Genomic DNA, 14,909 nt, shown 5'->3' on the forward strand with positions numbered 1-14,909 from the left:
ATGTTACACTATTTTGGCTCCCATGGTTGCTGCAAGTTCATAAATGTGGCCAGGGTAAACATACCATGGTGGTCAGTATTCTAACTCCAGAAACTTATCAAAAGACTGAATTTGCCTGAACCAGAGAGCCCTTTGTCCCAGGCTCCTCACGCATGGCAACCTGCCCTCTGGTTCAGGCAAATCCGAGCTCTCTTCTGCTAGGACTCTGCCGACTCCTTTTGCTCAATGCTGTGGTTTATGGCATCTTTTAAACTTTTTCCCCTGTGTCCTAAACAAAGCCCTTGAACAAGAGAAAGATAGCTCCTCTAGAAATGGACTATATATGGGAAACAAGGAATGGGGTTATTGTAACCAAGGTATCACCAGAAAGGCTGTTTAATCTCTTTTAGGAGTACCAGAGAAGCATCTAGAAAGTCTCTTCCTGTAGCTTACACAGTAGCTAAGAAAGAGAGTGCCTTGAATTTCTCCCAGGAGCAACTGGGGAAGGCCCGGAAGAACAAATCTGTAGTCTCAGCTGAAATCCATTACTCTTGAGGACAAGCAGAAAGCCCTTTGAAATTATTATTCTGAAATTTGAATTATTATGAAAGTATTATTTCTGGCACCTTTTTCTCCCTTTTCTTCCCTCCAAACTCTTCCATATAACTTCCCACCCCACTCCCCCCTCACAAAGTCCCTCCCTCCCCCTCCTCTTCTCCTCAGAGAGTAGAGGCACCCCTGAGTATCCCCCAACCCTGGTACATCAAGTCTCTGTGTACAGCTTGGCTCATCCTCTCCCACTGAGACCAGACAAAGCAGCCCAGTTAGGGGAACGTATTCCACAGACAGGCAACAGCTTTAGGGACAGACCCCACTCCCAATTGTTAGGGGACCCATGTGAAGACTGAAGTGCACATCTGTTACATATGTGAGCAGGAGGTGGCTAGGTCCAGCCCAGGTAATGGCCTTTGGTTAATGGTTCAGTCTCTGAGAAGACCCCGGGAGATAGAAACTTCACAGGAAGAACAACACTCACCACTTCTTATACTCAAAGAAATGCAAGCCCTTTTGCTGTCATTTTGGAAAACAATTATGCTCATAAGAAGGTACCAGATTACCTTGCCCATGTGCCAGTGCTGGTGCTAGTCAGTTGTTATGAAGTGTACTCTCATGGGGGGAAACGAGAATAAGCAAGAGGCAAAGGCTGTCCTTATACTGTGCCGGAAATAGTTCAGACCTCATGAAACCCCTGAAGGTTTCTCAAAGACATGCAAGGGTCACCACAGCAGTTTGGAGAACCACCACTCGGGACTATAATCTTAATATAGATTCTAAGAATACACCCAGATTCACAGGGAAAGGAAGAAAATGTGTGGTTGATGAGGACCACCTCCTCAGGCACAGGCATGAGCTGATATCCCCAGAAAGCATAACATCTTAGTCCCTGTGTACATGTCAGTTCCAGTTCACTCTATAGCAATAGACTTTTAAATGGACATTGCCAGTATCCAAAGACTAGGAGTGAGCTGGTCTTCAGGGTAGTCATCTTTCTGGTCTAATTATTTCAATCACCGCCTGTGATTAAAACTTTGGAATTAGATATGTTTTTTTTCTTTGTTTTTCTGTTTTGGTTTTTTTGAGATAGGGTTCTCTGTGTAGCTCTGGCTGTCCTGGAATGTGTTCTGTAAACCAGACTGGTCTTGAACTTGAGATCTGCCTGCCTCTGCCTCCTGAGTGCTGGGATTAAAGGTGTACACCACCACTGCCCGGCTTTGGAATTCGATTTTTAAATAAAACAAACAACTCTTTATAGGTGAGCTTGGCTTTCCCAAAATGATATTAATTGGGGGGAAATGACTTGAACTATCACTCTTGACTCCAGGTGTCCTTCCAATTCGTGAAAAATTAAATCCTCTTTGAAGGATGAAAATACGCTCAGCAATAATAATTAAACTGACCTGCTGTCTTAAGTGTCTGTGTTAACGACCTTGTGCAGTGCTGGAAATGAGAATGGCAGAAAGAACCCTTAGCCCAAGAGTGTGTCATGTAATTAAACAGGCAAGGGGACGACCATCAGCTAAAAACCAGTATAGCAAACATCCTGTTGAGGAAGGATCAAGTTGGATTGAAGGCAGGGAACTTGCACCAAGATGTTGGGGAAACTTAAAAAAAGATTTCTTGGGGGAATACCTCTTCAGCCAAGGAACTCAAACCTGCCAGATAGGACTGGAAGACGTGATTCAAGTGGAGATGACTCCTGGAAGGACCCCAGATCTAGAAAGTTGGAGAGAGAAAATGGAGCAGGCCATTTGAGGAGCTTGAAAGTAATTCATAATGGAGGCAGAGCAGATTGATTTGTAATGAGACATGACATCGGGGTCGGGGATTTAGCTCAGTGGTAGAGCGCTTGCCTAGCAAGTGCAAGGCCCTGGGTTCAGTCCCCAGCTCCGAAAAAAAAGAAAAAAAAAGAGAGACATGACATCATGGCGGGTCTGGTAGACCATATTTTTGGATTTTATCCTAAAAGCCAAGGAGATCAACTGGCCTATTTGGGCTGCATATTTGAAAGAAATCAGTGAGATCCTAGCATGTGCTATGCACTGTGGTGGGCCCAAAAAGACAATAAAATGTGGACTAGACCTGTCCCTGACCAGCAATGACTAGCAGACCTAAACTTGATTTTGACTTCGACTAACGTGGAAGCCAGTTAGTTGGTCTTACTCCAGCTAACAGTTTATACCTTTGACGTCATAGCATTTCTTCCTCACCAGGAGGGAAAAGAAGGAGGGCAGGTAGGTATGAAAAGATCATGCCACCTTTACTGAAAAAAAAAAAGCATATCCCATGCCTTACACAACCTAGAGCGACTCGGGTTGATGGCTGATTGAGTTGGTGGGAGGTAGCTTGTTAATTATCTCAGAGGCTCAAAGTGGTCACTTATGAAATGTTGATATGTTTTTCTTTGGAAGGCTAACTGGGATGGATGCTTGTCAACTGTTAGTAGACCACCTAGTACCTGATAGGTGTCCCGTCTACGGCCACCACCACGGGAGACACATGCAGGGAGAGCATACCGGTGTACACATGTAGGGAGAGCATACCGGTGTACACATGAAGGGAGAGCATACCGGTGTACACATGAAGGAAGAGCTTACTGGTGTACACATGCAGGGAGAGCATACGGGTGTACACATGCAGGGAGAGCGTACGGGTGTACACATGAAGGGAGAGCATACCGGTGTACACATGAAGGGAGAGCATACGGGTGTACACATGCAGGGAGAGCATACCGGTGTACACATGAAGGGAGAGCATACGGGTGTACACATGCAGGGAGAGCATACGGGTGTACACATGCAGGGAGAGCATACCGGTGTACACATGCAGGGAGAGCATACCGGTGTACACATGAAGGAAGAGCACATCGGTGTACCTTGCAGTGGCTTCAGCAGAGAAGCCGCACCTTTCACAGGAGCAGACTACAATACCCAAATGTAGTTTTTCACACACAAAATGGAGTTTAACCTGACGCCCAACCCCCAGCAACACGCAATGGAAATAAAAGGTAGAAAAATGAATCTAAGAGCACAGCCAAAATGCTGGCTTGTTAGATTCCTTTCCTTGAGGGGTTCTGGGCTCCTCCAGACAGTAGGTTCCTCAGCCAGCTCCGTGCTCATGAACACAGGACAATATGCTGATGGAGCCGAAGCGAGGTAAGGAGCTATCCCGTGACCCTGAACGGGATTCAGCCACTATGAACCGCACACATATCCCCATAAAAGGAAGGAAAACAGGACAGACATTAGATTGGATCTTCCAGAAGGTCTTTGTTGCAATGTTCTCCATCATTGAAAAAAAATTACATCTTCAAATAAGGGCAATAGCAGCACAGCTTATTGAAATGTTACAAGCAAATTCCCACCTCTCCTTCTAAGAACAATATGAAATGTCCCCCAACACATGAACTGTAAAATGCCTTAAAAAAAAAAAGCACCATGAAATCTTACCAAAAAAAAAAAATGTAAAACATCTCCACACATGGGTTTACGGTCAGTCATGACTGGGTCCCTTGCCTGCTGCTCTGGGACAGATAGGAAACAGAGGTTAGCATCTGCAGTAGTTTGCATATTCCATCTAGGCATCTCCCTTCCAGCTAGAGCCCCACACACGGGACAGACAATGCTGAAGGACTGCAATTTCTCGGAGGTTTTTTTTTTTTTTTTTTTTTTTTGTAACACACAGGACAGAGAACAAAGAACTTAAGGACAAAGAACATAAGGGGGGCCCCCAATCTCCGGCACCCGTGAAAATGATAACCACACCCAGTAAGTCAGAGACACCTCTCACTTCTCTATACCTGATGTCATTCGATCTACCCACATGGACGGACCAAGAAGTACATGGAGCAGGGAAAGGTCACAGTGTGGTGTCACATAGCTCCCACACGGGGACAGAGTACAGGGCTTTATCAGAGTCACCCTGGATGCAGACCCAACAGCCCTCGAAATGCCAAATGACAGTGACCTTTGTTTTAGAGCTCAGTTGTGTGTCTTTTGGGGGCCATTATTAATAAGTCAGTTCTTATGCTATATCAGCAGAGGCCTCCCATGCCCAGCCTCAGCCTCCTGTCTTTGCAAACACCTGTATCCTAACAGTGAGACAGACCCCCCCCCCAGACATGAAGCATTGGCAAAACACAGAAAGCCAAGAGGCAGAAGACAGTAGGGCTCGTGTTCTTTTAGCGAGAAGCTTTGTGGAGCTTGCTCTGCCTTTCCTTGCAGTGTCTTGATGTTGAAACCACTCTGCCCGCTGGATGGTTAGCAGTCCAGTGAGCCACGAGTGCTTCAGCCAGAACCCCGGCCCCAGACCACACTCACACATAGTTACGCAGAAGCTTTGACACCCCAGGAAATGAGGCCTCGGAACCAACCAGGGGAGGGTTTAAGGGTTCTTTGCTAATCCTTAGCACAACTAGAACCTCCCACATGAGATTGTCCCCGTGGAACCTGAGAAGTCATTCCCTACTCGTGTATGACTTTCACCAGGAGGAGGGAGGGGGGAAGGACAGGAATTCACAATGCGGTCAAGGGAACATTTAGTACAACTAAGTGCAGATAGCAAGGGCTTACAATTCTTTTGACTAGCCTTAAACCACTGTCTTGATGACCCCGCCCGCATACTGCAACACAAAACAAAAGGAGCCCCCTGCATTGTGTGCTGCGCAGAGCAACAGTGTGCTAAGGGCTGGGATGGTAGTGGATAGGGCCCATGTAGGGTGTGTTCCTAATTTGGACAGCAGTCTCTCAAATACATCTGTCTGGTCTCCGTCAACCATACAGAAAACAAACACCGAGGGTGGGAATGGGGCCATTAATCAATATGCAGAAATCCAACTTAATAATCTTTTGATTAACTCATGGACTAGGGAATGTCTTCTCAGAGAACTGTACAATTGGAAAAAGGTCTTGGTGATCACCTGTGCTCCGCTCCCTTGGTGTGCAGGTGAGGAACAGGGAAAACAGTGAGCCTGTGTGCACGGGCTCGGGGTGTGGAAGAGCTCAAGCAATAGTGGTCCCAGATACCTGAATTACAAGCCAGGGACGACCCCTTTCGCACCACACGTGTCACACATTTACACATTGCACATCCCTATAGCCAAACTGAAAACTGCTAGAGTGAATCACTACTGAGTTAGGTCTCAGAATATATTGTATATATATTATATATATATATATATATATATATATATATAATGATATGATACTATATAATATAATTATATATATATATATATATATTAGCCTCTCCAAGCTGTCCCTTAGCTCTCACTAGTAAACCTCCAGACAAGAGAACAATTCTGTGCTCAGCTGCCGTCAAACAAGCACAAAAGCGCCCCCCTAAGATACCAACCATGTGCTCTTTCCATGTCTAACATCCATACATTTATTCTGGGCTTAAGAGAGAGGCAAGGGTTACTGAGGGGAAAGGGTAGGCCAGCCTGTGTTTGTATGTAAATGTAGCAGCTGTCTTCTTGTGCCTGTTCTGCATACTGCTTGCTCCCCTGCTTACAGGGGTAGCATTCCAGTAACTTCCAAACAAGCAACACCTTCAGGCTTAGTTAGCATGCACACAGGAAATGAAACCTCTCTCGCTCCCATCATGAAGCATTTGGAGCACTTTGTCCACATACACAATCTGGGTTGAGGCTCTTTTTGACATCGTTTAGAACCTTTATCCAACTCTGGGAATGGGTTTCACACTCTTGACCCAAGGTTATGTTTGAGTCTCAGTATTACTGTGGTTCAATTCCCGCGAATACATCCGTGCACACACTGACTCATGTACCTGTTCCATTTGGTTGATTATACGCATCTAAGACTTCTGAGCTGTCTAGTTCTTGCTGTATGAAGAGTTCTGGCAAGGAAATCGAGTAAAGTGCAAAGGAGTGCTTTGGAGGGGCATTTCCAGCAATACGAAAAGGTGCTTTCTACAGCATCCCGAAGCCAGAAGCATGCGGTAGATAGCTTCAGGGGCAAACTTTTAGGACAGCTTTATCCCCAAATTTTGCTCCCTCTTAAGGGTAAAAAAAAAATCTGACCGTCACTTCTGTCAACTGTGCTCATGAAGCTTGTAAGATATGTGCACGCATACAATCACACACACACACACACACACACACACACACACACAAGCGCTCTCAGTCACAAGGGTACATGTCATGGACATCATAAGCAAAACTAAGAGCAGACTCTTACCACATTCTTGCTGTGCACTACTGGTAAGTCGCTTAGCTTCCCTGAGTCTGTGCCCTCGTCTATACAAAGGGTTTGTAAATACTTCCCACTGAGGCTTCAATGAGTGCCTTAAAATGCCCAAAGTCAGTGCCAAGTCCACAAAAGGCACAGAACAAAAGGCAGGGATGCTTCTTTCCCAGACACAGATCTAGTGCCTGCAGTTTTAACACAACAATGAAGATGTGCCACGGTACCATACAACGGAAAATGGGTGAGATCCATGTGCAGTTTCATCAGGAAACTCATCAGAATAGAGAAGTCCCACTTTTCTCCCTGTTCCTTAAAACCCAGTGAGCCAGGCTGGACCCTTCCCAAGATAGAAACCCAGCATCCATGTCATAATGTCCAAGTCTCCAGCACTATGTGATCTGATGGAGGGATCCCAGACAAATCCTGAACAGAAAAGGGCTCACCATAGTGATTCCTATTTGACTTCTCAAATAATTAACAAGATCCTGAAGGTTTCACTGAGTTGGAAAACAGGCTTCAGTGCTCCAAGAAGGGGACAGCTGGACAGTACATTTCAGGGAAATGGGCAGGGAACATGAATCTTCCATAGTACCATCAGTCAAAGAGGCAGTGGACATAATTTACCCTCGGTTAGAAAAAGGTAGACGGTTTCTGGAAGTCTCCACTTGTGCTGTGTGTGATCTCTTGTTAAATATGCTCTGTTAATTAGTTATAGGAAAATTCCATGAAAATCCCCAAAGGTGGTACTGAGTCTTGAAGACCCATAACCAGCAGTTTCCTCATGTTACAGGATTCAAATGTTTAAGTGCAGGAGGCCCTAGCTGAACCAGCATGCAGCCAAATCTGATTAAAGCTGATGCATCCACGGCAGAGATAAGGCCTACTATGAATTTCTCCTTTCTGGTCTCATGTTGACCATTGCCTGCCTAGAAATGGTGAGGGAGTTAGCATTCTGGTGATTGACAGGTGTGGGGTGAATAGGTAGGGAAGGATGTGTTCCCTTAGTAAAGACATAATGAAACATAGTCATACAATGAAATTGATAAAGGCATCAGAAAACACAAGAACAAGATGAAATCTTTTAAACCTTCCTCTTCAGTACGGTTTTAAATGCATTAATGGCACTTAAGCTGCAAAGAGCTTAAACCATTTCAATCTTCCAAGGGTTTGGTGAGCGATTCCTTTTCCTTTTGTTCGGAAATAGCAAGATTGAGTCCCATAGCTAAGTCTACTCTAAGACACCCAAAAGGACAGGAAGCCCTGAGATGGAAAGATGCCATGGTCCTCCTCGGTGTGTCTCACAAATGCAAGATGTCTACTTTTATCTTTATTTAAAAAAAAATTAGGAGCAGCTAGACAGAACAGCAAGCCACTGGTATCATGCAAAGGCAATAATTTTGGTATTTCCGCCCTCCTATCAAAACGAGTTATAATTAAAGTTCCCATAGAAAAGTGAGTATGAATGTTCCAAAATCAGTTTATTTTTTTACCTTCACACCCACTGAAGAAAATGCATGATCTGCCTTCCAAACGAGGCAGAGGCTGAGGCGGTGTGTTCACCAAAGCTTGCGAGCCCGCCTGCATTACATATCCCGTGAGGATAAAGTTCAGTGGACGTCTGTCATTGGTTAAGGAGATATCCACAGTGGGATGTGTCTGTGATTTTTTTTTTAATGAGAAAAGCAATTGCACCTTATAAAATATGTGTGCTCTGAACAGTTTCCCAGGTACTCTTGGGTCCCAAGGACATTCATTTCGGAGTAGGTGTTCTGCACGTGGCCTGTCAAAATGTCCACTCAAACCCTTGCTAGAGTCACCAGGTCCCTCGCAAACAGCCACCCCTTCTGTGCACAACCTATCACTAAGGGTTGGTTGGGGAAAGGAGACTCAATTCAAAAGTCAAACCTGTCCTCTCAGAGGCTGGTCTGAGGGAAAGCTGCCTTGCCTGTGTACCATGCCAGGGTGGCACTGTGTGAGGAGACTATAGCACTGCCATTGGAACTCCCCTCACAGGAATAGCCGACACCTGCTACCTGTGCAAATGCTCCCATGGGTCCTGCCACCACTATTTGAAACAAAGGTCTTGTTTGACTCATTTTGGCAGAGCAAGCTTTCAGTTGTGTATGGCACAGTGAAATATATTCAATGCTATGTAATTTTGGACTAACAAGTCTATTTAAGGCACGTGTCTCAGTGTGAATATTAAAACAAAAACAAGACAGAAAACAAAACAAAACAAGAACAAACAAAAACAAGACAACACTTAGTCCAGCTCCAGTGTCTTTAACATTTAGTTTCTGTCTTCAAGTAAAGAATTGTTCTCCAGCCCCTGGTCTTTGGTGTCCATGGGTACCATTCCATTCTCCATCTCAGCTTGCTGCTGTATGCACTCTGTCAGCATGGCTGTGCTGGAGTTGTCTGAGTTACACATCTTCTCTGTCTCGTCCTCTTTCTTCTCTTCATCCAGAGAGTAATTCCGGAAGGTTTTGTAGATTTTCTGAACATCCTCAGGTAAGGTCTTTTTGAGATCTTTGTTTTTCCTCTTTGTGAGTTTGGAGGTGGACCCAAACTTGTTGATGATGTTGTCCTCAGAAGCGCCCTGCCCGTGTTTGTTGAGCTGTTCTGGCCCCTTAAGGCGTAGGTTATTGGGTCTGTTGTTGATACTCTCCTGGGATGAGGCCTTGAAACGGCCTGTGTCCAGGGCTGCAAAGACAGAGCGCTTCTCGGGGGAAAGCATGTCCAGTGAGTGGGCCCTCTGGTCCAATCCCAGTCTCCGGCGCTCCATACTTCGGATGGTGGCTGCCCGTTGCAGCTTGTCATGGATCTCAACGCTGAGCCGTCGTCTCGTCTCCCGGAACTCAGCAGTGACATTAGCCTTCCATTCAGCTGCATGGGCTTTGATCTCACCCACCTAGACATGGTGGAAAAGCAAAGCAAACTAAGAAATTCCTCTCGTCTTAGACTTCTCAGAACCCACAACCCTTAGGGGTCCCATGAGGGAGGCTATCTCTGTGGGAGACAAGGGGGAGATCATCTCCCAGGGAAAGAGACAAAGCACCACACCTTCTCTGGTGCTTCCTACAACCCAAATAGACACCCATGTCAGACTGTGTAGCAACTGACTGATGTAGGAGGGAGAGCTTAGGAAGCACCTAGGGTTGAGAAATTAGAGCTGAGTAGAGGTAGATGATAACATTTGGAGAATGGATCTGGGTTCCTCCCCCCCCTCTCCCTTTCTCCTTCTCTCTCCTTCTCTCGTGTGTGTGTGTGTCACTGTATGGCCCCATTTTTCTCACATGAAGTCTCATGGAGCCTCTATAATTGCATGACATTAAAGACCACACCTAACTCAGCCAGAAAGTCAACGCTCAGCAAACCTTTGTCTTCCCGTCTTTCCAATACCTCTGTTCACGAAATATGAATAGAACTCAAGGGCAGAGCACCTGCCTAGCATGTGCAAGGCCCCAGGGTTCAATCTCTGAGGTATTGAGAAAGATAAAAGTCCTGTGCCCAAGGAAATCCCCTAAGTCCTGGGCAAACTGGGACAGTTTGTCATCCTCTATTGGAGCCATTCTACGACCATGTGCTGAGGAAGGCCCAAGGTACCTGATACCGTATTTCCCTGGTTAAGGTGCAGGAAAAGGGTATTTCCCACCAAAGTCCACCTAAAATACTTTCTTAGGAAGTGAAGTTTTGCTGGAGATTCATCACCAAATATCTTGGTTGCTTATGTGACATCCTGCTTCCCTAGAGAGACAAATGACTCAAGATTTAGCATTTAGAAAAGTCTGTTTCTAAATACTCACAGGAGGAAATATGGAAACAAAGTGTGGAGCAGAGACTGAAGGAAAGGCTATCCAGAGACTGCCACACATGGGGATCCATCCCACATGCAGTCACCAAACCCAGTCACTATTGGGGATGCCAAGAAGTGCATGCAGACAGGACCCTGATATAGCTGTCTCCTGAGAGCTCTGCCAGATTCTGACAAAAACAAAGGTGGATGCTCGCAGCCAACCATTGGACTCAGAAAGGGGTCCCCAATGGTGGAGTTAGAGAAAGGACTGAGGTAGCTGAAGGGGTTTGCAACCCCATAGGAAGAACAATGCCAACCAACCAGAACCCCCCCCAGGGCTCCCAGGGACTAAACCATCAACCAAAGAGTACACATGGAGGGGCTCCAGCCACATATGTAACATAGGAAGGCCTTGTTGGGCATCTATGGGAGGATAGGCCCTTGGTCCTGTGAAGGCTCAATGTCCCAGTGTAGAGCAATGCCAGAGTGGGGAGACAGGAAGGAGTGGGTGGCTGAGTGAGGGAGCACCCTCACAGAAGCAGGGGAATGGGGGATGGGATGGGGGTTTTCAGAGGGGAAGTCAGGAAAGGGGATAACATTTGAAATGTAAATAAAGAAAATACCCAATAAAAGAAAAGAGGAAAAAAAAAGTCTGTTTCTGCTGTCCCTTCTTTTGTTAAAGCCAACATTCAGCAGGGCATTCTCTGGGTAATCAGGCTGGAATGGCATTGGGAATGTTTACACAAGCCAGGAAGGTGAATTTGAAAGCCCAGGAATTGAAGAAGGGGTGGGGGTAGGGGAGCTCACCCAGCTCCTATGTCCCTTTTTACCAAATGGACTGTGCAGCTGTCCTTAGATGGACTGTCTGTCCCTCTCTTGTCGAGTTCTCTCATTTCTTTACTCTTTCTCCTCCTACTTATCTTCCTCTCTTTGCCAAAAACTGATTATTTTTGAATGCCCTATGTGTCTTTCCTTCTGTCTTCCTTCTCTTGCCTTTGAGTTTCAAATATACTTCTATGCGTAAAGACTGCAGGTAACTGGCAACAGGAATAAAAGTCTGAGGATCTGACAGTGGGGGAGAGGACATGGGGAGATATATACAAGGACATGGGGGATATATACAAGGACATGGGGGATATATACAGAAAGGACCCCTTGAGCCTATTTCCCCATGGCTGGGCACTGTTCAATGACTTTCATCTGGTGGTGTCCAACAGGCCATCCTCATGCTGACCCTGAGACCTGGAGTGCCAACCAGCTTCCCCAGGCTCTCCACGAGTTCATGAAGTCTCCCATGTGGTTGCTGACACAGGCAACCGAATTCTTTCTGAAACCACCATCCACCCTCGCTTGTTATTCCTATTTTTTCTTTACATTTTTAAAGCAGTTATCTACTAAAAGATTTAGAAATAACTACTATGGACTCAACTTAGCCTCTAAATAAATGGAACTAAATAAAAGAAGCCATGCAATCCTTTCGTGGAGTCAGAAGTAGACATTTCTCAATGAGGGTTGTCAAGGACATTCGTGGGCGGTTGGAAGGGATCCTACCTCTTCTTTTGTCTTTTTGGATAAAACTCGCAGCCAGTCTCCAATCATACTGAGGACAGCTGCAAAGTAGGCAAGGCCAACAAGGATCCAAAACCACACCAGCGGCTTGTACCATTCTCGGTAATTGATGCCAGCATTTCCCCCTGAAAACAACCAAATGGTACTTTATCGTGGTCAGCAATTGGTCTTTGCAGAGTAAACTCCAGTCCGTGGAGGGAAATGTCATTCCCATGTCTAGTTCTAGGCCATTAGGCTTTCAGGAAACAAGACCCAACAGAAAATGGAGTCTGGCTTGTAGCTTAATTTCTTTGATTCTTAACAAGTAAAAGTAACCCTTCCTTCTGGAACAGAAAAAAATGCCAGTGGCTACCTTGAGTCATCTACTCCCACTGACAAAGAATTAACTTCACAGGACTAGTGTTTTCAGATGTTGGCCTACCAACTATCATTTTGTTTTTCTCAAACTTCTCTGAATTCTCCTCATTAACACAGACTCAATACTGGGAGGGCTTGTACACACTAATAATCTCATCACTTATGAAGCAAAGGCTGGATGATCCACTGTAAGTTCAAGGCCAGCCTGAGCTACACAGTGAGTTCAGGGTGAGCCAAAGTTACATGGGGAGAATTTGAATCTGAAAAGGACAGAGGAAGATGAATCAGGGGAAGAAAATTATGATGACATGAAGATGATGATTATGACAGACAGACAGACAGACAGACTAGAAAGAAGTAGGAGGAGGAAGAAGGGGAGAGAACAAGAGGAAGAAGCCAGGAAGACAAAGGGAGGAGCTAGAAAAGGAGAAAGAAAATGAAAAGAGAAGATAGAAAACACGCACACACACACACACACACGCACACACACACTATGCCAAATGATTTCAAATACTTGAAGCGATTTCCTTCTAAAGTTCACATGCATTAGAGACGAGTGGATATGCAGAAGTAAAATTAAGTATAACAGCATTATTAAGACTTTGATCAATGAAATAGTGATTTGGTGCTAAGTGAGGGATGGTGTTTACATGATGCCCATCCAGGGGGTCAATTAGGTTAAGCAATTAGAATTACCGTAGCTGGAAGCTAAACACTACCTATGAGGGCATCTAGTTCAATCCCATCATTCTATAAAGATTACATAAAAAATCCATCAAGCCAAATTGGCCAGTTGCCTAATGGTATCGACTAGCAACTCCATTAATAGAAACAGTTATTTATTACAAATAATTTGCCTCCTTATTTCAGCCTCATTGTTAGCACTGCTGACGGCACCCTTCAGTCACCCACAGAGCAGGTAGGGTGACTCTCAGACAACTCATGGGTGCTGAACTAATAATCAGGACACAGGGTGATGAAATATTCCTTGTCACCATATCCAACATCGTTGAAGCTCTCTGGTGACAATCCCTTGGAAAGCTTGAAGGACATCCACTGGGGCCTCAGGCTCTTAATAAAATCAAAACTAATCCATAACACAACCCCTGAACTCTACTGCAGCAGGAACAGGGCTGGAGATGTGGCTCAGGGATGCGTATACTCATAGCTCTTGCAGAGACCTTCGTGGTGGCTGGAGCCCATCTGTAACTCACATTGCAGGGGATTCAACATCTTCTTTTCTGACTTCCAAGGGCATCGGGCACATATGTGGTACACACACATATGTCTGGGAAAAATTCATACATATACAATAAGAGGTAAAAAATTATTCCAAGGTGTCAGGCCCCTCTTTGCTCTGGTTCAGCTGTCTTCATTCTCCCCTGTGGCCAACTGTTTACAGGATATTAAGCCCATTTCCTTAAGTGTTCTTTCCCCCTTTTGGCTAAGTAAATATGTACCTTCGCAGGTCACTAGCACCCAGCCAAGGCTGTCACTGGTATGTACTAGCCAACAATACAGAGCACACCCCTCCGTGTGGCCTTTCCAACCATGGCCAGAATTGCAAGCTCTGTGTGCACTCGGAGTCAGGTTTGTGAAATACTGCAGCATCCTTAAGCTGTATCAAAGTGGGTCGGCCGTAAAAGAAAGCTTCAATCAATCCTGAGTGGTTCTCTCCCACCCCGAGTTGACCTTCTAGTAGAACTGATAACCTATCAGATCACAGTGAACGTCAACTCTTGGAATGGTCCAGCAACACTCCTTATCACACAAAGTGTTGATTAATCCACAAGCTGGCTGGCTGGATTCAACCACAGTTGGACCAAAATTACTCAAAAAAAATTGTCAATATTAGACATGTGCATGACTTTTTATTCTTACTCCCTGAACAATACAGTAGGATGACTATTTGCATAGCATTTTCTTTACATTGAGTATTACACACCATCCACATACAGATCGTTGACCATGCACAGGAGGATGTGCATAAATTCTATGTAAGTGTTGTGTTGTTTTTATGAGGGATTTTGAGCATCTGTTGATTCTAGTATTTGTGATTTTGATTCTTTTGATCTGGATCCAAGGCCTTGGGATTGCTGGCCAAGCACATTAGAACTGAGCTAAATCCCCAAACCTGGGCATCAGGATTTTGAAAAGGACATCTAACAGATTGTTTTCCCCGGGAGGCCCAAGTGACTGGGGATGCCCAGGTTGCTTACCTGCCACAAAATCACCAAAGCCCACTGTGGTCAGAGTGACTACCACAAAGTAGATGGACTCCAAGGCGGTCCAGCCCTCTATGTATTTAAAGATGACAGCAGGGATCGTCACAAACACGATGCAGCCAGCCAAGATGAAAAGAATAGTTGAGATGACCCGGATCTTGGTCTGACTCACTTGCTTTTTCTGGGGAGAGCAAAGGAATAAGAGAGATAGGCAAGTCA

General features: G+C 45.3%; 1 protein-coding gene across 5 annotated transcripts in view; it reads right to left on the reverse strand.

Annotated features, from left to right (window-relative positions):
- Nucleotides 1–3,786: 3,786 nt before the first annotated feature.
- Kcnk10 (potassium two pore domain channel subfamily K member 10) overlaps nucleotides 3,787–14,909 on the reverse strand; it is a 136,043-nt gene continuing 124,920 nt past the window's right edge. For 2 of the 5 annotated variants that reach the window (XM_017594351.3, XM_008764847.4), the window contains exons 5-7: nucleotides 14,685–14,871; nucleotides 12,091–12,233; nucleotides 3,787–9,654 (exon numbers count right to left, since the gene is read on the reverse strand). In XM_017594351.3, coding sequence (XP_017449840.1) covers nucleotides 9,034–9,654; nucleotides 12,091–12,233; nucleotides 14,685–14,871 — 951 coding nt within the window. In that variant the 3' untranslated portion in view covers nucleotides 3,787–9,033. Of the gene's footprint in view, nucleotides 12,234–14,684; nucleotides 14,872–14,909 lie in introns of all 5 variants that reach the window. The other 3 variants (NM_023096.3, XM_039112918.2, XM_063262460.1) reach the window with 3 other exon arrangements.

The sequence above is a fragment of the Rattus norvegicus genome, chromosome 6 (genome assembly GCF_036323735.1).
Source record: "Rattus norvegicus strain BN/NHsdMcwi chromosome 6, GRCr8, whole genome shotgun sequence".
Lineage (NCBI taxonomy): Eukaryota > Metazoa > Chordata > Mammalia > Rodentia > Muridae > Rattus > Rattus norvegicus.